The sequence below is a fragment of the Sabethes cyaneus genome, chromosome 3 (assembly GCF_943734655.1).
Source record: "Sabethes cyaneus chromosome 3, idSabCyanKW18_F2, whole genome shotgun sequence".
In the NCBI taxonomy this organism is placed as follows: Eukaryota; Metazoa; Arthropoda; class Insecta; order Diptera; family Culicidae; genus Sabethes; species Sabethes cyaneus.
Window position 1 is genome coordinate 3,436,717 of NC_071355.1, and position 21,901 is coordinate 3,458,617.

Consider the following 21,901-nt stretch of genomic DNA (forward strand, 5'->3'; position numbering starts at 1 on the left):
AAGTCGGACGGGTGAGCTTTTGATGCTCCAAACAATCTACCCAAGTTTTTAACTTGTTTTTTTTTGCTATTATCCTGTTCTTTACAAATAAACCGTTGATGGTGCAGAGCAAAGCCTAGGGGATAACCGTCTTTAGACACTTCCCTTCTTTATCGACAGACTTCGCGAGTACAGGACAATTACGAAGCTAGTTCAACGATCCTACTGACTCTAACAGCACCTGATCGTTCTCAATGTGACAGATTATTAATAATAACTCCTACGATTCATTTTATAAATTCTGCAAATTAACGAATGGATGAGGGTAACTGGCAGCAGTGTCTCCAAAAGGAGAAATTAAGGCAGACGGGCCACATTATTGTTTGCCGAATCAAGTGAACGCTCAGAATGCTGAAAAGCAAACGGTTGAAACATGTAAATTATAGATACAAACATGCATAAGCATTCAAACTTGCTTATTGATCGCTCGAAACCAGGGTTGGGAAATTCTAACGACGGAAATACTGCAAGACGTATTATTGAACATTGGAAAGTGTCCGCACAAATTCTGGAGCTTGGGAATCGCGCAACAACAATATAAAGCATCAAGGATACTTACTTCTCGAGAAAATAAACGAGATAGAAGATAATGGAAGATATTTTTCGAAGAATGCTTGCTTGTAATCGCGTTGTTGTGCTACACAATATTGTATGACACTGACAGCGATAAAATCGGCGACAGTGATGAAAGTAATAGCGATGATCATTCCGATTAATATTATATTTCAAAGTAATATTGCACAACCTAATGGTATATAGAATTTTGCGATTTTAATAGGGAAAAAAGGTGATTTTGAATTTGATTTGTTATTTAATTCAATTTTGTTTTTTGAAAATAGGACCAAAAACGCGCTGAGCCAGATATAAACCAAAAAGGATCGCCATATTGGTCAGCCATTTTACATATTGTGTTTTATTGTTGAACTCAACGACCTGAAAGTCACCTTTCGACGAAATTAACATCAAAAACTTTAAAATTTCACAAAAAAGGCCACCATTTTGGATCAGCCATTTTGAATTTCACATTTTCATTATCATTTTTGAAATCAGCAGCCCGAAAAACATGGAATCTCATCATCTTGAGGTTTTGGCCAAGAATTTTAAATTTCCGACCACTGTGCGGCGGAAGCAATCTACGCCAGACTGAAAGTGGAGTCTAGGAGAATTGGGCTAAAAATAAATGCGTCGAAGACCAAATACATGAAAGGAAGAGGCTCAAAGGAAACAAACGCGCGCCTCCCACGGACGATAACCGTTGACGGCGACGAACTAGAAGTGGTAGAGGAGTTCGCGTATTTGGGATCGCTGGTGACCGCGGACAACAACGCTAGTAAGGAGATCCAGCGGCGCATCCAAGCGGGAAATCGGGCCTACTTTGCCCTTCGTAAAACGCTACGATCAGGAAGCGTACGCCGTCGCACGAAGCTACCAATGCACAAAACTCTTATTAGACCGGTAGTTCTTTATGGACTTGAAGCCGTGACGCTGCTCACGGAGGTCATACGCGCGCTTGCCGTGTTTGAGCGGAAAGTGCTGCGGACGATATTCGGCGGAGCACAAACTGAAAGTGGAGAGCGGCGGAGGCGTATGAATCACGAGCTACAGGCACTGCTTAGGGCGACTTCCATCGTACATCTAGCGAAAGTTAGCAGGCTACGGTGGGCCGGACACGTCGTAAGGATGCCGGACGTCAGTGCGACGAAAATAGTCCTCTTCAACAACCCCACCGGCACCAGGAACAGGGGGGCCCAACGTGCACGATGGCTCGACCAGGTCGAAAGCGATTTGCGACTTCTGAGACGACTAGGAAATTGGCGACGAGTGGCCCAAGACCGAGTTGAATGGAGACGAGTACTTGAAACAGCACGAGCCACCCCGGCTCTATGCTGCTGAAGAAGAAGTTGTAACATTGGGTCGTATTTAGCTTAAGATATAATTTTTAATTAATTTAATCACTGAACACTGACGAAAAACGCCATAGAACGAAAATTGGGACCGAATAAAAGAAAAAAGTCGAAATGGGACAGAAAACGATAAAAAAGAAGACAAGGCAACGGCCCTGAAAATGAGGAAAAGTGGAAGAAAAAGGACGAAAACGAAAACTGGAAAAGGAAAAGACCAAAAAAACGTGACAGAAAAAGAAACAAAGAAAGCGGAAACAGTAGACAGAAAAAGGAAAAACGTGACAAGAATGGACAAGAAGCATAGTGAAAGAGAATAAAATAAACGATAGAGGAACGGAGCAAAACGGGTCAAACGGGATATGAAAGGAGCAAGATGGGACAAAAAACGAAAAAGTGGGACAAAAAAGAAGAAAACATAATCAGGATAGAACGGACTGAAAAAAAAATAAAACGAAAAGGAAACAAACCTAAAACGGAAGATAAAAAGGAAACCCGGCGACGAAAGAGACCAAAGGGAGCCAAAAACAGAATGAATGTGACAGAAAAAATTTAAAAAATTGGGCAACAAAAAGAGTTGAAAAAAGATGAAAACTGGAAACATAAAACAGAAAAAAGAAGAGAAAAGACGAAATACAGGAAAAAACAATTGCAAACAGGATTGAAAATACGAAAAAATGTGACATGAAACGAAGAAAAACGGAACTATGAAGCAAAAAACACGTAACAGAAAAAAAGTAAGTAAGAGTAAAGGGGGAAAAACGAAAGAAACGTGGGAGCGAAAACCAAGAAAATGGTACAGAAAAGGTGAAAAAACGGAACATAAAGAAAGAGAAACAGAACTGAAAAAAAAACGGAACAGAGAAGATGTGAAACGTACCGTGAATAATACCGAAGACGAAAGATGTCATCCCTGTACTGCTTATTCTTTGCTGTTTCTAGTACAGTACAGATGTACAGATGAAATGAACTCAGCATTGTCAACGTGAAATCAACGATTCGAGCGAATCACTTGCGTTCATGTTCGTGTTGTTCTCTACATTCATTCATTCTCGAGAATAGTGAATGAAATTAAATGTGAATCATTAATTCATTTTGAACTGCCGACAATGCAATGGCAAACTAAATTACAATAAACTTAAACATTGCTCCGAAGTTTTAATTAATTTCCTTCGGCCAGATTTTAGCAGGTGGCTTGCAAAATTAAACCCTGAGATTGGAAATATCAGTCAAGAGCAAGAAAATTGACTGACAGATTAATCGAGCATTCATTCAGCTGAGCAATTCATGAATGAATTGTTTTGAAGGGTAGAAAACTGAGAGGAACAGACACTGTCAGCTAGTCAGTAGCTATGGCCATGGACTGACAGATAAAAGAATACTACCAGGGGTAAAACTGTATGCGCTGAATGCGTTTTATATTTGCCTTCATGCAGGGTTGTCAATTTTTTCGAGCACTGAATTTAATGTCCAATCTCAACCTCAATGTCAAATTCAATTGGATATCCGTTTTTGAACCCAAATGCAAGTCTAATTTAATTCAAATTTTAGGTTCAGTTTTAAGTTCAGTCTTAAACTCTGATTTCAAGTCGAACTTCAATTCCAATTCTATGTTCAATTTCAAGCTTAATTTCAAATATAATTTCAAGTCAAATTGCAATTTTAATTTCAAATCCAATTCCTAGTCTAAGTCAATTCCAATTTCAAAGGAAATTTCAAATTCAAATTCAAAGCAAAACTTTAAATTCTGTTTTAATTCCGATTCATGTCTAAGTCCAAGTAAAACTTCCAGTCCACATTACATTAAATTGAAGTCCAATTTCGAATTCTATTTTAAGTTCAATTTCCAGTTCATTATGAAGTGAAGCTTCAAGCCCAAATTAGTTTAAATTCAAACCTTACTTAACGTCCTATGTCAAGTCCGATTTCAAGTCCTAATTTCAAGTCCAATTTCAACGTTGATTCTGAACACAATTGTAGGTACCCGTAAGTGCGGAGTTTTTAACCTAATCGACCGGTATTTTTGTGATTGGTAATAAAAGATTCGCTACCCTACGGTTACACCGTTTTACCAGACTAAAAAAATCTGCTGAAAGGCTGGGTGCCCTGCCATTAAAAATAATTAGGTCAAACGGCCGTAAAACGTTCTACAACTTGAATTTTTTAAGAACGGAACAGGATTTCATCGGATGCATCCAAAAGAATCGAATGGATGCTATGTATTTCCAACGATGAAAGAATCCACCGCAGACTGGTTGAATGCCGCCGTAAAACTGAGCTGGCGTCGTCGTGCCTTCCCTACCGACGACTTGTCGATGGTAAGTTTGCATTGTACGTATATTTTTAAACCAGCACTGATTAGATATCATCGAATAATTAAAAATAAATTTTTACATTCAGCCGCTAATCATATTAGCAAAATTGCGTTGCAAGGTGCCCTTGAAGCGTGAAATGTAAATAGAATGATTACTTGTTTAAATGACTATGACAAATAAAAAACGATTTCATTCAATCCATCTAATAGTCGTAGAAATTCCCGTGTCATGATGATATAATCCATGATGTTTGTTGTTATTGCTTCCAAAAGGAATCAATGCTCTAGAAAGATTCCTTCCTACTTTTCTAATTTGTGACGTTTTCATACCTTTGCAGGCACTACCAAGCTTATGCAAAATGATAATTTGTTAAGCAAATATTGAAATCTCTTTCTTCTATATATATATATATATATATATATATTTTTTTTCATATAATGCTAATGTGGAAGTTTACTTTATTTTGAAGTTTGGTAGTGTTTGGTTATTAAAATGACACGTCAACGTGTTCTATAGGTACGTCAGACTAAAATCATTTTTTATTGTTACAATACTTAATACGATCGTCCTCATTTCGATGAATTGGATAGAACCAGTCATCAATCGAAACAAAGTCGCGGCTACAGAATGACACATCAAAAACTGAGCCCTGAGTTCCCAAGTAACAATTTGGGTTTTATTACACTCTTATGATGGCATTTAAGAGCAAAATTGGTCTTGAAGACCACCTTAAGAGCACAATAAAACTCACATTGTTGCTTGGGTTAGTTCCATGATAGAAGTATGAATGAAACACTTGCTTTGTTTACCAACGTCTCGAGCAGTTTAGCTGGAGCCTAGTTTTGATGTTTTGATTCTAAAAAATAAAAGAAATGCGAGCGTCCCGAAAAAATGTATCATACATTTGAGCGCTAATAACTTTCCGAGCGATTTCCCAGATTTTCAATACTTTTACACCAACCGATCGGAAAATCTTTCACGCAACGATTGAACTAGAGAAAACCATCTTTCCGACTGATTGCGCAAGCGTCGTCGTGCTGGTGAAATACATTTTTTGAACCGAACCTCTTCCATATTTTTTCCAAGTAGATAAAGTTAACGAATCTATGCTTTCTTTAAAACTTCTGAAAAACAACTTGCTATCAATCACTTCCAAAGCTAGGCATATAGGTAGGCTGGAAAAGTATAACTATATGAACTATCTTTCATATTTATTGTCGTATCGTTTACATCGTAATTGTACTACTGTTAACCCTCTAACGGGCAACATCGTAAAAACGATGCGATCAAGCTAATGACTATTTTATCATGAAAGTACACACAAAAAAACCTTACGTTCTGATTTTCATGCAAAAATAATTATCTGGAGGGGCGCCAGGTAAGAAAAAGTCCAATTTCTCCTTTTCTTTTTTCATGTCTAACACTCTGCCCAGATATTTTTTCAATTCAGATATATTACAAAATCAAAATAATGCATGAGATTTACTCATAGAAAAATTGTTTAGGTCAATCATTTTGTTCTAGATGTCCTTTTCCTTCAAAAGTAAAAAAGGAAATATTCGCGCATTAATTATTTTCGGAATTTTTCGGAATTTTTGTTTTTGAAAAATGATAACTTTTGAATGCATGGTCAGAATGATATTAGATCATTAGTATCAAAATGTCAAGAAATCTATTCTGAACACATTTTGCATATTGCCAATTAAAAACAAATTTCGTATGCGGCTCTGGAGCTCCAAAAGCGAAGGCCGTCTCTAGACGGTCTTACCCGTTAGAGGGTTAACTATTAATTAGGATTTAACTTTTGATTCAGCTTCTTGAGTCATATCAATAAAAGATGTATTTGTGAGACTATACTTTAGGGGATTTCCTGAATCTCCAACTAAACAATAAACGATTGCGCATCCAGTTAAATGTAGATAAAAATGTGTTCTTATAATTTAAATAAAAACCGCTTGTAGCTACGAGCCGTCAATTTAGTTATACAAATTCACTTTTCGTGTTAATGCGCGTAGCAAACAAATGGTAAGCTGGCTGCTTTTTTAGAATATTTGCTTTTTTAATTTGTCATGCTCTTATCGCTCATCGCTTACCAATGCACGCTGTGTTTTCGCAGCATCGAATTCTTTAGCGCCCATTGCAGCTAACTCTAAACCCCACCGTAGTGTTTTTCTGCAAACCACGTGAAAGTGTTTAAATGATTAATTTTTATTCTCCGAGCCACCAGCCATGCGAAATAGTTTAAGCTTTTGTTTAACTTCAATTTCGTTGCGCGTACCCTGGGAGAAACTGTGCCGCGCATTCCGAAAATGTTTTAAATTTTTATGCCAACGACGGTCGCTCTAATAATAAATTTTTTATCACTTCTAGGAAGACTAATCAAAATTTGAATTCCGTCAAACGATAGAACTTTTAATTTCATGAAACTCTTCCAAAGGTTTCATAAACCTAAAACCAAGTTTGCCCACTCAAAACACCAATGCGAACCTTTTTTTTGGTTTTGGACCACTGAGGCCACTCTAATTCACTTTTTATAAGCAGTCACCTATATTAGAAGCATCCAATTGACATGATTTTATTTTATTTAGCTTGATTGGTGCTTTTAGTGGAATCTGATGAGGGTTCTGTATGGCAAGTGTGGTTAAAAGATAAAAAAGCGCCGCGCTTATAATGGTTACTAGCTGAACCTGATAGTACGAACCAGGATAATTTGTAGTACGAACTAAGATAAAAAAACTAAATTCGTAATTTAAAAACCATATTTTTGTTAGTTTTCCGAATCGAAGCAATGTATTATGTATTATTAATTTTCAATTTATATCGAGAGGAAAAATATAATTAGTCTTCACTCTTCAGTCCACTGCCAATCTATTCAGATCATTTCCTCGTTCCTTCCGAATATTCAATAGGTTGTGAACCCAGATCACAGCGTAGCAACGTACCAAACTTTGACGACAGCCCATCAGCCATATATACGTTTGCCATACGGACGGTTGCCATAATGTGTGTTTCATATTTTTGGTATGGAGGCCCAGAACTATACTTAGACCAGTTCATAGCAAAGGACCAGCGCGGCCAAGTCGCAAGAGGCCTAATTGATTCAGTTTAAAAAAGCGGCTTTGCCACTTTTCATTTTATAAAGGGTATCTCGATGCGAGGACTAGGGAAAACCTAACTAGAGGACAGTAAACCTAGGAAAACGAATAGACCTAGACAGATGTGATTTCTGCGGGGGGGCTGCCTCCCTGCAGTGGCCGGCGCTCGCCACTCGCCACCGTTGCCTTCGGCCGGCTCGCCCTGAATCATCTAGGAAACGTTGAATATATGGATTATGGCAAACGTACATTATGGCCTCCGTCCATTATGGCAAAGATACATTATGGCTTTCGTCTATATGGCATTCGTACGTATGGCAACCGTCCGTATGGCTATCGTATTTATGGCTCTCGTCCGGTCACCCCAAACTTTGATTTTTTCCGCAGTGTGAAGCTAAACAACTCCAATTATACGATTTGGAAGTTCATGGCGGAGATGTTGCTGACCAGGAAGGACCTGCGGCAGTACATCGAGGACGAGACTCCAGAACCGGTAACGGACATTTGGAAAACCGGAGAAGGCAAGAACCGGAAGGCAAGAACGACGATTGCGCGGCTTGTGGAAGACCGCATTTGCTGATACGGAACACGAAGCCAAAGAAGCCTGGAAAAATCTTAAGAATCATCATGAAAAAACTATTATTAGTCTTTATAGTCGGAATAATAAAGCCGGACCGGACCGGAACCCAGACTTCAATTTTCGTTCGGATGTCGAATACTAGTAAAGAGTAAGCTGTTAGATGAAATGGCAGAGACGAAATCCAAGATCTTCCAGTGCGGCGGTGAAAGGCGGATTCTCGAAAAAAAGAAGTCGATAACATGTTATTTTTGCAAGAAGTTCGGGTACAAGCAGTCAGAGTGGAAGCAGTACGCGAAGGAATCTGACGACGGTAAGCAAAAATCTCCGAAAGCAAAAACCGTGCGGAGCGGAAACCAAACTGTTACGATTGCTTTTATGGCGAGTGGACCATGCTGAATGGATCCTGGATTCGGTTGCATCCGCTCACATGTGCCGTGCTCGCGAATTCTTCGTGAAAGTCCGGGAAAGTTCCGTGAAAACCATAACCGTTTGACCGACGGAAAAATCGCGAAAGTGGAAGGTGCTGGCGCTGGAAAAATTTCGTGTTACCATGAAGACGGAGAAACAATCGAGGTGTCGCTAAGCAACGTGCTATTTGTTCCAAGCCTGGAAATGAACCTGTTGTCAGTTCCGAAACTCGTAGAAAAAGGAGCTGCTGTGATGTTCGATGATGAAGGATGCCGCAGTCTCGTTGGTGAGCATGTGGCGGCTGTTGCGTTAAAAACTGGTGGCCTTTACAAGGTAAAAATGACCTGTGAAATTTCGATGGTCGTAAACATGCACCACGACGTTGATTGCCAGCACGTGTAGTGTAGAAGATTTGGACATCCTGATCCTGAAGCTCTAGGTGAGATTTTGAATAAAAATCTTGTGACCGGATCCCGGTGACAAGATAGGTGACTAAATCTACAAAAGGTTACTGTTTAAACCAACAGGCATACATAACGAAACTCGCCAGTCAGTTTGGTTTCACGCATGCTAAAGGGTCTAGAATTCCGATGGATCCTGGGTATCAGAAAAAGGAGGAGAATTCGGTGGAACTACCAAGTACCAAGCGACTTTTACCAAAGCCTGGTAGGAGGTTTGCTGTATATCATGGTGAATTCACGACCGGACATCCATTAGTTCCTCGATCTTGGGGCGTTCCGACAGCAAACCAATGACCTAGGATTGGAGCGGGGCCAAAAGGGTACTACGGTACCTTGTACGCACAAGACACTTTGTAGTGCAGCTCGGATCATCAAACGCTGCATTGGAGGTCTACTGCGACGCAGACTGGACCGGGAACACACGGGACAGAAAATCTACTTCTGGCTTTCTCATTTTCCTCGGTGGCGGAGTTGTGAGCTGAGCTTCAAGGAAGCAATCTTGCGTGGCTCTATCATCCACAGAAGCGGAGTTCATCGCACTAGCCGAAGCATGCCAAGAACTTCAATGAATGCTGAAGCTATTGAACGACGGAACGTCGGAAAGCCAATTGATAATCCGATTTGCATCCACGAGGACAATCAGAGCTGTATCCGGCAAGTTGAAAACGAGAAGGTAGATCAGCGATCGAAGCATGTTGATGTGAAATACTGCTTCATCAAAGATATGAAAAATAAGAATGTCATCAGTTTGCTGTACTGTCCGACCGAAGACATGTTAGTAGATATGATGACGAATCCGTTAACAAGCATTAAATTAGCAAAACTAAGTTTTCCGAATCGAAGAAATCTATGAATTATTTTCAATTTGATATCGAGAGGAGAAATACAATTAGTCTTTAGTCAACTGCCAATTTATTCAGATCATTTCCTCGTTCCTTCCGAATATCCAATAGTTTTTTAGAATATAATGTTTTGATAATGAAAGAATATAGATAAATTAATGTTTTAAAACTGTTTTAGTACCGGTGCATGCACTAAAGTACTTTCACGTCGTTTTCAAAGATAGCTTTGATGCAGGCGTTAGTTAGAAGCCGAATTCGCATCTGTTAATATTTTAACTATTTGAGCTGGTTGTCGTAATTTTTATGGCAGATAATGAAAGTCACGTATCGAAAAATAACAGAAGATGGTTTTAAGCATGATTAACGGGTGGCAACTAAAATTTTGGAATTTTTTTCTCAAGCTGTCAAAAAAGGTAAAGATACATGAAGAAGATCTGATTTACCGAAATTAAAGATACATTATCTATTGTTGAAAAAAAATAGTGTACATTTGAAAACGGTCCGTAATCGGCTGTTCGGCGAAGCTTTCGTTTGACATCGAAACAGGAGCGTTGCACGGCCGTCATGTCAACTTTGCGAATGTATCTCTTGATTCTACCAATCAACTGTTTGTAATTCGTGGCTCTCCAATTATTTTTGTACACCAAGGAACTCAATATATCGAAGAAATATTCGATTGGGCGCACTGAGACAGGTTTTTCGGGTTGCGGGTTTTGGGTAAAAATGGAATTGAATGGGTATTCAGGAACGATTGTGTTTTTTTTGCGTAATGCGAGGATGCTCTATCCGGCCAAAACACGTATTGTCTATCTGCATGATGTTTTTGAAGAAACGGGATCAAAATTTTCTTCAAACATTTGTCTGGTGCATCTTAATTGATAGCCAAACCACAGGGCTTGTTGTTGAAGAAACGAGAAAGAGAACGATGTCCTTCCTGGTCCATAATTTTGGCTGGTCTTCCACTACCTTGCTTGCGGGTAGTTGTTGGGCATCTTAGGATATGGAAAACAGTCGAAGCCGCAACATATTTGCTTTTTAAATGTTGTACCGTATGCTTTTTGCCGAGATGTACATCACAGCAGCTCCTTTTTCTACGAGTTTCGGAACTGACAACAGGTTCATTTCCAGGCTTGGAACAAATAGCACGTTGCTTATTGCTTGTTCCGCTTATTGCTTGTTCCGACGCCATTTTTAACAAAACTGGACAAGCATAAACAAAACAAAAAATATTAACAAAAAGAGCAGCGAGAGATCTAACACATACATACTCCTACTTCTCTCTGAGCTCGTATGTTGTTGAGCATAAGGGCCGCAAAAAAAAATCCAAAATTTTAGTTGCCACCCGTTACTTGAACAAGCAAGTCAAAGCATGCCATGGCCCCTTGCGTTGCCCGTGACTAGGCAGTATTTTCCAGACCACGTGTTATTGTTGTTTTTGTGCTCGTTTAATTCAACTGTTGTAAAATGTTTGTTCTGGACTATTTAACGGGAATGAATATAGTTCCGTAAATTAACCTCCAGCAAGCAAGCGCAGAGGACCGGCAAAGACAGGAAAATAGCTCTATTGAAGGTTATTCACGCAGTGATAGATGATGAGAAAATTCCATTTCTGGGAGAACCTTGCCGAGGAGTGTGATGATGTCTATAACGAAGATTGAATTGTGTAATTTCATCGTTTTGATTCAAATTTAACGTATCATTTATTTGAATTGTATTTAAACTTTTCCTTGAACTATTTGGCTGAAATCTCTTTCTAACCTTTGCTCATCTTTTGTAATTTGTTATTTTGAGTTCATAGTGGGGTCACGTGATGCGGTTTGGTTCAACTCAGAAACCGGTCACTTTCCTTGGTATATCCGGAAAGCTTCCAGATCGTGTCCGGTTGTGACCAATGTGGTTCTGGATACTTTATATGACATACTGGACTGACATACTGCTGTGAATCGCATATCGGTCCCATTTTCTATGGAGTTTCCTATTTAAATGAGACTGTTATGCGATTCACGGCAGCATAGTTTGGTAGTTTGGTGAAAAATCTAGTGAAACTGTTATGCGTTTATGGGCAGTACATTCGAGATGCGTTGGAAAGAGGGTTTGACACAGATTACGTTACCTCTGAAGACCAAATAGCTGATGGACTCACGAAGCCTTATTGCCCCGTCAAGCTGAGCTGAAGTCATGAAACATTTGAAATTATAGAAGGCATGAGTTAGCATCATGAACTGCTTTCAGTAAACTAACGTTCTGTTCTGTTCTCTAATGTCATACAACCATGTTGTATTTTACATTTTACTGGAGTACTTACAATGGTATCAATCCTGATTAAATTTTTGCCACTAAGTGAACAATTCTTCCAGTTCAAAACGCTGTCATTAGTTTCTTGGTGCGATAAATAGAGGCGCTGCAGTAACTAGAAACAAGCGGCCAAATACTAACTGAAAGTGCTGAAAGCTTAGATTATTAAAGGAACCTACTTCCTTTAATAATCTAAGTTGAAACAGACTTAAGCCCTTGCTTTTAATTTTTTACAGCAATGATTAATCGTCATTTTAGAGTACTGTTGTAAATGCCGTCAATTCCAATGAAAAATTTTTAATTCAAGCATGTAAGTTTAGATTTTGGCCTGTAATACATATTGAAAATGAAAATTGCCAAGTTCTTTTATACTACGAAAGAGTCGTGTGACCTCGACCGCTAATCAGAAACGACGGCGGAAATAGGTCTACTCTACTCATAATAAGTTCACACATACATACAAATAATTGAAAGTGAAGGACGTTTTGTATTCAACAAGCAAAAGCGTCTGGTTGCCTGGTAACCCGTTTTCGATTAATAATAAACTAAATGAATTGAAATAAAAAAAACTCAGTTCACCTTGACGTCGCTCCGGTAGCATTGGTTTCCTTCGACTCTTGCTTCTCTCCACCTTGGACCGCAACCCTTCCGAAAAAGCACTGCATCCGATCATAACCATATACATACCTATTTATGAAGCAGTGAAATTCCTCGCTGCAAACAGTGAATTTGCATTCAAAGTGCAACCATGCTTATTTCGCAATTTGTCGCACATAGAAACTATCGTGCAACCAGCCAGCGGCGCGCCCCGCCGCGCCACTCTGTACCACTCCGGTCCAGTCTTGCAGTCAGCGTATTATTATGCAACTCGAACAACACACGAAAAAGAGTTCCGTTCGTCACGTTCGACGGTCAGCAGCAAACGGTGGTGGGTGCAGTAGTACGAACAAGAAAAGTCCTACCACAAGCCGACCAAGTATGTAGGCCTACCTATAGGCATATTGCGAGAATCGATAGTGATAAAATGTAAACAAACATATGTACGTACTGCATTCAGGTTGCAATCGTCACGTTTAGAGTTAAAGACGACGCGCCTGAGAGCTGGACTTAAGCCATCCTCATCAGCTGCCTACTGTAAGTCAAGGGCGGACACCTTTTTCTCTCTGTTGCGTTTGATGTCTGCTTTGAAGTGCTTCCGTGTTTGAAAAAAAAACTCAGTTTCTTTGAGCAGTCTTTTGTATTCGAGCAGTTGTAAGCGCCTAAATGTATGCTCTTCTCTTCTCCCTTTCCCAGCCGACACAAGCAAACAGACAAAATGCAACGCCTGCTAATTTTACTGCCACTGCTAGGGGTGGTCCTCATCAGCAGCCACCTCGCCGAATCGGCTGGAATTCCGATGCAACAAACGTCCATGGTACGACCTCGTTATCCAAGGCGGGACAATTTTGCTGCCTACAATATTCACAAACTGTTTAAACCTCGAGATGTGAATGCGCTGGACGCGGAAATGGCCCGCAAGGCCATGTTCGATGTGCAGCAAACGATCGCCGAAGTTCAACGCTTGCTAGCCCTCGATCCGGCACTCCCACGGTTGACTAAGTATGTTGGACTTTTTTTGTGTGATTGACGTTTTCCTACAAGTTAATGTGTTCTTTTGATTTTTTAGGGGAGAAATCGAAGAGCTTTTTGAGAATGTTACCAAGGAAGAGCTGGCAAAATCGCTTCGCGAAGGAGATCACAGCCGAGCGCAGCACATGCGTGCGCTGATGTTGGTTCTACCGTACAACACGAACAATGTGAACCCGGAAAATGTGGAGGACATCTACACGTTGCCCCCCGTGACGAAGGTAGTTGGTGCCGACGGAATTGCTTCGAAAAACTTTGAACTGCTAAACGCACAAGCTGGAATTACTCCAGCCAGACAGGTTGCAACCCTCAACCAACCATCGAGCACAGCGACAACAACGAGGGCAACCCAGCGTCCGGTTTTCCACCAGAAAAGTACTTCAGAAGCGGCTACTAAGAAGCCACTTTCCACAACACAAATTCCCATCACAACGATTCGTTTTACAACTCCACGGCCAACGACGTTCCATCCGTCGTTACCCAATACAATCCGGGATGATCCCAAGCCTGCCAGTACGACCCCAGAAACCCAGGTTGGTCATGCTGAAATCAACAACATTCTAGCGTCGATCGGCTTCGGAAACGGACCTCCGCCAACGTTCCGGCCTCTGCCAGTTGGAATGACGCCGCCAGTCGGTATGTCCCTAACGACGCCAACTCGCGCTCCATCAAGTACCACGGGAACCACTGAAGTCAGTGACGAACTTAAAATGCTTCTTCGTTCCTTCGGATTGCTACAGGATGACAGCGGATCGGTTGGAATTACTAAAATTCCTCCCGTGCAATTCCAGGAAATTCCTGAGTACCTTTCCGATTCGGAACCAGCGAATTCAATCAACAATGAAAGCTTGAAGGTGGAAGAACCCGAAACTGCTTCCATGGCTCAACCGGATATTCGACCCGATGATTTCGTAGCTTTCAAACCTCTACCGGACGACGTTCCTATGCTCGATGGTGAGCTGGATCAACTGTTGAAATCCTTTGGCCTCTTGGATAACAGTGATCGGAAGAAAAAATCAATGAAAGAGGAAGCAACGGCTGCCCCGGCAGTTGTCAAATCAACAGCCATGCAGAAAGCCCCAATGATTGACCAAGATTTGGTCCCCCAAATGGGTCCCGTCCTTGAAAACCTCGGCATTCAAACCATGAAAAAGGAACGCGGCGGTCGAAAGTTCGAAAGCGGCAAAAACTCCAACGGCGTGGAAGCCAAACACAGTCGCCGGACGACCACCAAAGCATCCAAGAAGAAAATCGACCAAGAAGACTACCGAAAGTTGGAACAACTCTGGGAAACAATTCGCGAACTGGAGAAACTCAACACGAACCTGACGGACGATTCGCTGGCTTCGCTAAATCTGCGAAACTTCAATCTCAGCGAATCGTTGCTGGCCCAGGGTCCAAACCCGCTGGAAAGCTTCAAACCAACCCGAAAGAATGACATCAAAAAACGCCAGCAGCCGGCAGCCCAAGCCAGCAATCCGAACTCACCGACCCGAATTTCGCTCGGTTTCGGTACCGACAATTCCACTCTTTCCACCACAACGAATCGAACCAACCAGAATAACATCACGATCATCGACGTGGAATCCGATGCCGATCCACCGTCGTCCTCCTCCTCCACATCCTCCACAACGGTTTCAACGTCCCCATCAACCGCAGCAGCGACGACGACGCCGACGTCGACGACGGCACCGGCCGTCGGGAGTGGCAAATCCAGCAGCTCGGACGCGGCCCGAATATCGGCTCTGGAAGATTCGTTCGGTGGCGGCGGGCTGGATCCGGTCGAGCAGCAGCCGCTGCCGCAGCCGAGCCGGAACGGGTTCTACTTTCTGGCCGATTGGAACTCGTTCCTCGAGGTGGGCGAAGATCCGAACAAGGTGATCATCAACTTTCGACCGCGGGCCGGCGATCCGAGCCGGTTCCTGCCGGTCAATGTGCCGTAAGGATCACAGCGGATGAACGAACGTGTGAGTGGGGGACAGGGGAAATTACGAATCGTGTTCAAGTGCGCGGGACGGGGGGTTGACAGCGGGCGAGTTGAAAAATATTAGTTTTTTGAAGGACGTTTTTTAAGCATTTTTGTTTTGGGAAACGATAACAAGCAAGAAAATGTGAGAAAATGCCCACTAATCCTATGGTACCTAATTGTACTGCGCTTAGATAATGAGGGGGACGAAAATCAGGTAAGAAATATGGGTCTGGTAACCGTAGTGCGTAGTTTTAGATAACTTTAAGAACAGTATTCCCTAATTTCGCAACGGGTTTTTAATTCATAACAATTGCTCAATTAATTTTTCGAAAAATGTAATGGTAGTTATTATAACGGATAGTCTTAGAATGTTACGGAAATTAGTAAAAAAGTCTAATAATTTTGGTAATAGAAAACTGAAATGAATTATGTGCTTTCAAAATCAAATTTTAGCAGCAAACTGATGGAATGAAGACGTTCCTTCATTTCTGTAAATAATTCCACTTAGGCTTCATATTTATTTGTACATTCGATAGGTAAATAGGGTGACATAGAAAGTGTGGCAAATAAAACCTGATTAATAGTCTGATTGAATGTTATATTTTTGGGAAAATATGAGAATACAACAAGTTGCAATCTGTAACTGAAATGAGCAAACTTCGTTTCCTCAAATATCGTAATGTCCAAGAAATCAGCGATGACCAATCAAACTTTCCTGACACCGTTTTTCGAGGCATTTCCCTAAAATAGGTCAAGTGGAAGTCTGCTTTTCCATGCTTTCTGTTCACAGAAATCGACCAACCTGGGATGAGTCTATATGGGTGCATCGTCATATCTTCGCCGAATTCTATTCTTGTGCAACCATCCATTCAATTCTCGTGGTTTTCCAAATTCCACGATTTCCTTTTTGCTTTCCTATCAATACATTTCATGCACTAAAGCCTGCTAAAAGTAAATTTTGGCGCATAAAACGATCTATAACTCGTCTGGTCTATAACTGCAAAGCAAAGCCAAGCCATGGGTATAAACGTTCTTAAGAACTTGACCGTTCTTTATCAACAGACTTCGCAGCCGGTTATTGGTGTACAGGAAAATTACGGGGCTAGTGCAAATATCCTATTAACTCTGTAACGGCAACGCCCAGTCGAGATTCGAACATACGACGACTGGCTTGTTAGGCCAGCAACGTATCCCGGAGCTAACTGGGTGGGCAACTTTCCCAGAGCGGTAATGGCGGTTGGTGGTTACAACTTTCTGAAGGGTACAGTTCGGTTTTGGCATTCAATGCAGGCGCGGTTACTGCGGTTACTATGGGAGCCGCTACGGTTGTTTGTCGGATAAATGGAAAAATGAAGACATTGTTTAATTTTCGCAGACCAGCCGATTTAGTTGAAGGGAAGCGAATTTTTGTGCTTTTGTAGCTATCATTTCCCGAAATAACCTTTGCATTGGGTCAATGTGACAATATTTTAGCAAAAAAGCCACAAAACTGTACTTTCGTTCAGCTAAATTCCTTTTCGGCTGATGTGCGAATTCTAAACAATGTTTACATTTCTGCAAACAATCGTAGGGTCTCCATAGTAACCGCAGTAACCGCGTCTGCATTGAATGCCAAAACCGAACCCTTCAGAAAGTTGTACCCGCCAGCCGTCATTACCGCTCGTCTAAAGCTGGATTCCTTACCAGATCATGGCCTTCTTTGTGCATTTATCAATAGTTTCCTGGCAGATCGCCACGCCCAGCTACAAAGTTAAATATTTTCTGACTGGGAATTCGCTTCAAACTATTTTCACGTAGGTTTCATCGTCCATTGGAATACATCTGTTGCAGACTGGTGTCGCGGCGTACTTGAATCGGTGCGGTGCAGGTACTGCTTGAAGCAACCGTGACCCGACACAAACTGGGTCAGGTGAAAGCCGACTTTTCCATGTTTCCTATTCAACCAAGTCGACAGAACCGGTAGGAGTCGGTGCGTCCATCTTCCGTTCTCGGTCGTATCTCGTATCTCAGTTTTGTTGCCACTAGGCCAACGATTCCTCCCTCGCTAACTTTCGAGCTCCTCTGGTGCTTCTTCGTCCATAACACTCCTTATCTTCAACAAGCTTGATGCCAATGAGGATCATTCCAGCGATGACGCATACTGCCTCTGATGATTTTGTTCTGTACACTTTGCATGGCTTTGCATGATTCCGCATGGTTCGTGGCGTTGTGTTCCAGGCTAGATCTCCGTATCGCAGTATCGACGATGACACATTAGCCAGTAGCGGCCACTTGCTACTACTAGATCCGTTACTATTCGGCATGATTCTGGCTACCGCACTGATAGCCTTCGCTGCCTTCCCACAAGCGTAGTCGATATGGCTGTTGAAGTTCAACCGGCCATCTATCATTACTTCCAGACACTTGACAGCATGTATTCGACATGTATTCGATCGCTCGACATGTATTCGATCGGTAGTTAGTTAGTCTTCGCTTCTGTTTAAACGACTTCTCGGTTCGCTCGACTACTATCCGAATAGCGTCTACAGTAGATTTCCCTTTCCGGAGTCCGAACAGCATGTTTGACAGACCGTGTTTACCTTCCGTGTACGTTGTCAGTCTGTTTGGGATAATCCTTTCCGCATGTATCCAGCAGACATCGGATATATGATGTTGGATCCCCTGCAGGCTTTCCTGGCTTAGGTAACAGCATTAGCTTCTGACCTGTTTACCTGTCCGGGAAGCGACCATTTTGTAGGCATTTCTGCATCACATATTCGAGTACGCAAATCTCGCAGCCTTCAGGGCTATATTGGAGATTCCTTCCGAACCAGGCGCCTTCTTGATCTTCAGTCGTCTAGCTACCACCACTAGCTCATCACCAAAGACATGTAAATCTTCAGGATTATCCGCCTCTTCTAAACCGTACGGCGTTGGTGGCCACATCGTAGGGTCGTGTGTCGGGAAAAGTCCCTCCACGATAGCTGTCAGCTTATCCGAGTACAGCGTCCTAGTTGTCACAGGACCTTTCATCTTTGCCATCACGATGTGGTATACGTTATCCCACGGGTTGGCATGAGTTTTCTGACACAACTCCTAGTAGCAACTGCTTTTTTTCAGGTTTATCTCTCGTTTCAATGTACAAGCAAGCTAGTCTAAACTCCACGCTACGCTCTTCTTGATCTTCTGCAGTTCTGATTCTCTGTACGCGTCTTGTAACTCTGAGACAACTAGGATGTGCCTTTGCACTGTTTCGTTACCTGTCGAGGCGTGCACCGACTCGAAGATGGCGACCGATTCGACATCCATCCTTTCATGGCCACTTGCGTAGAATTTCTTTGCGAGAGCAATTGTCACTACGCTTAATTCTGCCACAATCTGCCATCTCGAGTAGTCTCCGACGATAGAATATCCCCCGAGGCCGAATGCCCGATATTCCTTTCGCGACTGACCTCTTGATCTTCCCGCCACTTTCGCTACAGCGCCGACATAATTTTCTCCACTGGTCCCGTTCCACGTATTTTCGTTGCGACACATTTTTTGGACGATATTCTGTGAAGTGGTGTCCGCTCCGCTGGAGGCAAACATTGCGCTTCGAATTAAACCGTCTTCTGTTCACCGCGTTGTCCCACACTTCTTGCCATTTACGCATGGTTTTTGCCCGTGACCTTTTACGAACCTTTTACGAACTGCACGGGTAATTTTATGCAATGCCCAGCTGGCTTCGAGGTACGATGCTGGTCTAACAACTTAGTCGTCGTATGTTAGAATCTCGGCTAGGCGGTGCTGCTAGATAGAGTCAGTAGGATCAGTAGCCTGCTGTGAAATCTGTCGATAAAGAAGGGTCAAGTCTTAGAAAGACATTAAGTCCAAGGCTTTGCTTTTCGGGTAATTCTGGTATAATTCGGGTAATGCTGTTCAGGCGCGATTGGTTTCTACCTGTTTTTATTCCTGCAATCTAGTAGGGACTACCATATCTAAGTATCGGCATGGCAAGAATACCCAGAAGTCTTCTCTTGTTGGTTAGTATTGCAGAAATGTTCGGCAAGATTCTGGTTAAAGTTGTGATAGCTCTTCGACTCTACACTCCGGACAGAGGGGTGATCTTGCATGTCCGAACCGATATAGATACTGTCTAAAGCAGCCGTGACCAGACAGAAACTACGTCAGGTAAAAGTTGACTTCTCCATGCTTTCTGTTTACCCACGTCGAGAGATTCGATATTAGACTGTGGGTTCATCTACCGTTCACGGCTGTGTCCCACTGTGACTGCCACTCAATCATTGACTCCACACGCTGTCCTCTTCCAGGATTACGTCGATGGGAATCATCCCGGCGATAACGCATACCGCCTCCAACGAGATAGTCCTGTACGCACTTGCGACGCATTGCCATGAGTCTGATTTCAGCCTCCATTGTGAGACTATGACATGGTCTCCGACCGTGATTTGTACCTGCTGCACTGCTTTACGGTTACTAACCATTATGCTTCCGTTTTGTGGTGAGCCAACTGGAGTTTCATTCCCTGCATCCAGTGTGCTATCATGTCTATGGTTTCAGACGCCATCAGTTCCACTTCTTCCAACGACTCACCTTTGACCGTTGGTACTACGTCGTCTGCAAAGTCGACAATCTCCACACTTTTAGGTAGCATTAATGTCAATACGTCGTTGTACATTCCATTCCAAAGCGTTGGACCGAGGATGGAGCCTCGAGGGACGCCCGCCGTGATCCTGATGGACTTTTGTCCAGTTGACGTGTCATACACTAGCACTCGATTCTGAAAGTAGCTCCTCAAAATTCTGCTGAAGTAGTCCGGGATCCTCATTGACTTTCCTTTCCGGAAACCAAATTGCTTGTATCTCGTCAATCTGTTGAGAATTTACCCTTTCCAGGGGTTTTCCTAGAGTATCCAGCAAACATTTAGGCCTATACGAAGCAGGATCGCCCGGTAGTTTACCCGGCAGTTTAGGTAGCAGCACCAGCTTCTGCGCCTTCCATCTGTCTGGGAAGTGGCTTTCGTCCAGGCATTTCTGCATGACCGACTTAAACATGTCCGGAAATGCTAAGATCGCCGTTTTCAAAGTAATGTTGGAGATTCCATCCATTCCTTGTGCTTTTCTTGCCTTCAATCCCTTTCCTACTATCGCAAGTTTCTCATTAGTGATTATTCTTTCCGCGGCGTTGCTATCCTCTTGCTCACGATAGGGTGTCGGGGCCAGGTCATTGGGGCATGCTGCGGAAAGAGTCCCTCAATGATCACCTTCAGCTTGTTTGGACATGTTTCAGCGGGCATCGAAGGGCCTTTCAACCTTCTCATGGTGATGCGGTATGCGTCACCCCACGGGTTGGCATCGGCAGCTTGGCACAGCTCATTGAAACAGTTAGTGCAACCGCTTGATCTCCTGTTTCAGCGTAGCTCTAGCCACTCTGTAGACTTCTCTACGTTCCTCTCTTTCCGTCTCAGATCTTGCTCGCTGTGCGCGTCTTCTGGCGCTAAGACATCTAGCTCTAAGTTCGCTTAGTGCCTCATTCCACCAGTACGCTGGTCACCGTTTGTTCCTGGGTTCCAATTTTCTTGGCATGGTTGTGTCACATGCTCTCACTAGCCTTTCCGTCAGCTCATCTACGTCCCGGACTGAAGGGCCACTCTCTGCTCGCACAGCTTCGACAAAAAGAGCGCTGCCGAATTGCTTCGTTTTCCACTTGCGCTCGTGGACTCTATGCCTCTGTGGTGGCACAATGTTTCGCTGGCCAATGTAGTACCGGATCGCCTGAAGGTCACTGTGAGTGTAACTCTCGTAAACTCTCCAGTTTGTGTTTGCCACCAGCGACGGGCTGCAAAAGGTGACGTCGATAATGGATTCTCGCCCATCTTTGCGGAAGGTGCTGGTGGTGCCTTCGTTCATTAAGGTGCGTTTAAAGGGCAATTTTTTGGCAACATGTGGAATGCAACATGCGGTATGCGACATGTTGTAAGTTGTTAGTCAATGTTGGTTCTGTTGCCACCTGAACGTTCGGGATACGTTGCCATGTTGCTTGAAAACATCGGACAACAGTATGGAAAAAACTACATGCCCCATGTGGCCAATCTAAACGCACCTTAAGGTTGACATCCAGTTTCGCAAGAGCTTGTAGTAGACTGTAGCCTCTTGCATTGGTGCATCTGCTCCCCCAATCCACTGTCCAAGCATTAAAGTCTCCTCCAATCACGACTGGTCTCCGATTGGTGAGCTGTTCGGAAAGTTCGTCCAACATCTGGTGAAACTGCTCCATTGTCCACCTTGGGGGTGCATAGCAACTACACACGAATATACCGTTGATCTTGGCAATAACGAACCCGTTGTTTGTGCTTGTGACCACTTCCTGGATAGGATATCTACCCGTAATA

General features: G+C 42.7%; 2 protein-coding genes across 2 annotated transcripts; one reads left to right on the forward strand and one right to left on the reverse strand.

Annotated features, from left to right (window-relative positions):
• The first annotated feature begins 9,349 nt into the window (after positions 1 to 9,349).
• On the forward strand, positions 9,350 to 15,505 carry LOC128744079 (uncharacterized). The gene is made up of 4 exons (XM_053840843.1): positions 9,350 to 9,573; positions 13,230 to 13,535; positions 13,603 to 15,204; positions 15,268 to 15,505. Exons 1-4 carry the CDS (start codon positions 9,350 to 9,352, stop codon positions 15,503 to 15,505), a joined length of 2,370 nt encoding a protein of 789 aa, XP_053696818.1.
• Positions 15,506 to 17,552: 2,047 nt separating this feature from the next.
• LOC128744083 (uncharacterized) lies at positions 17,553 to 17,921 on the reverse strand. The gene has a single exon (XM_053840856.1). It carries the CDS (start codon positions 17,919 to 17,921, stop codon positions 17,553 to 17,555), a length of 369 nt encoding a protein of 122 aa, XP_053696831.1.
• Between the last annotated feature and the right edge of the window lie 3,980 nt (positions 17,922 to 21,901).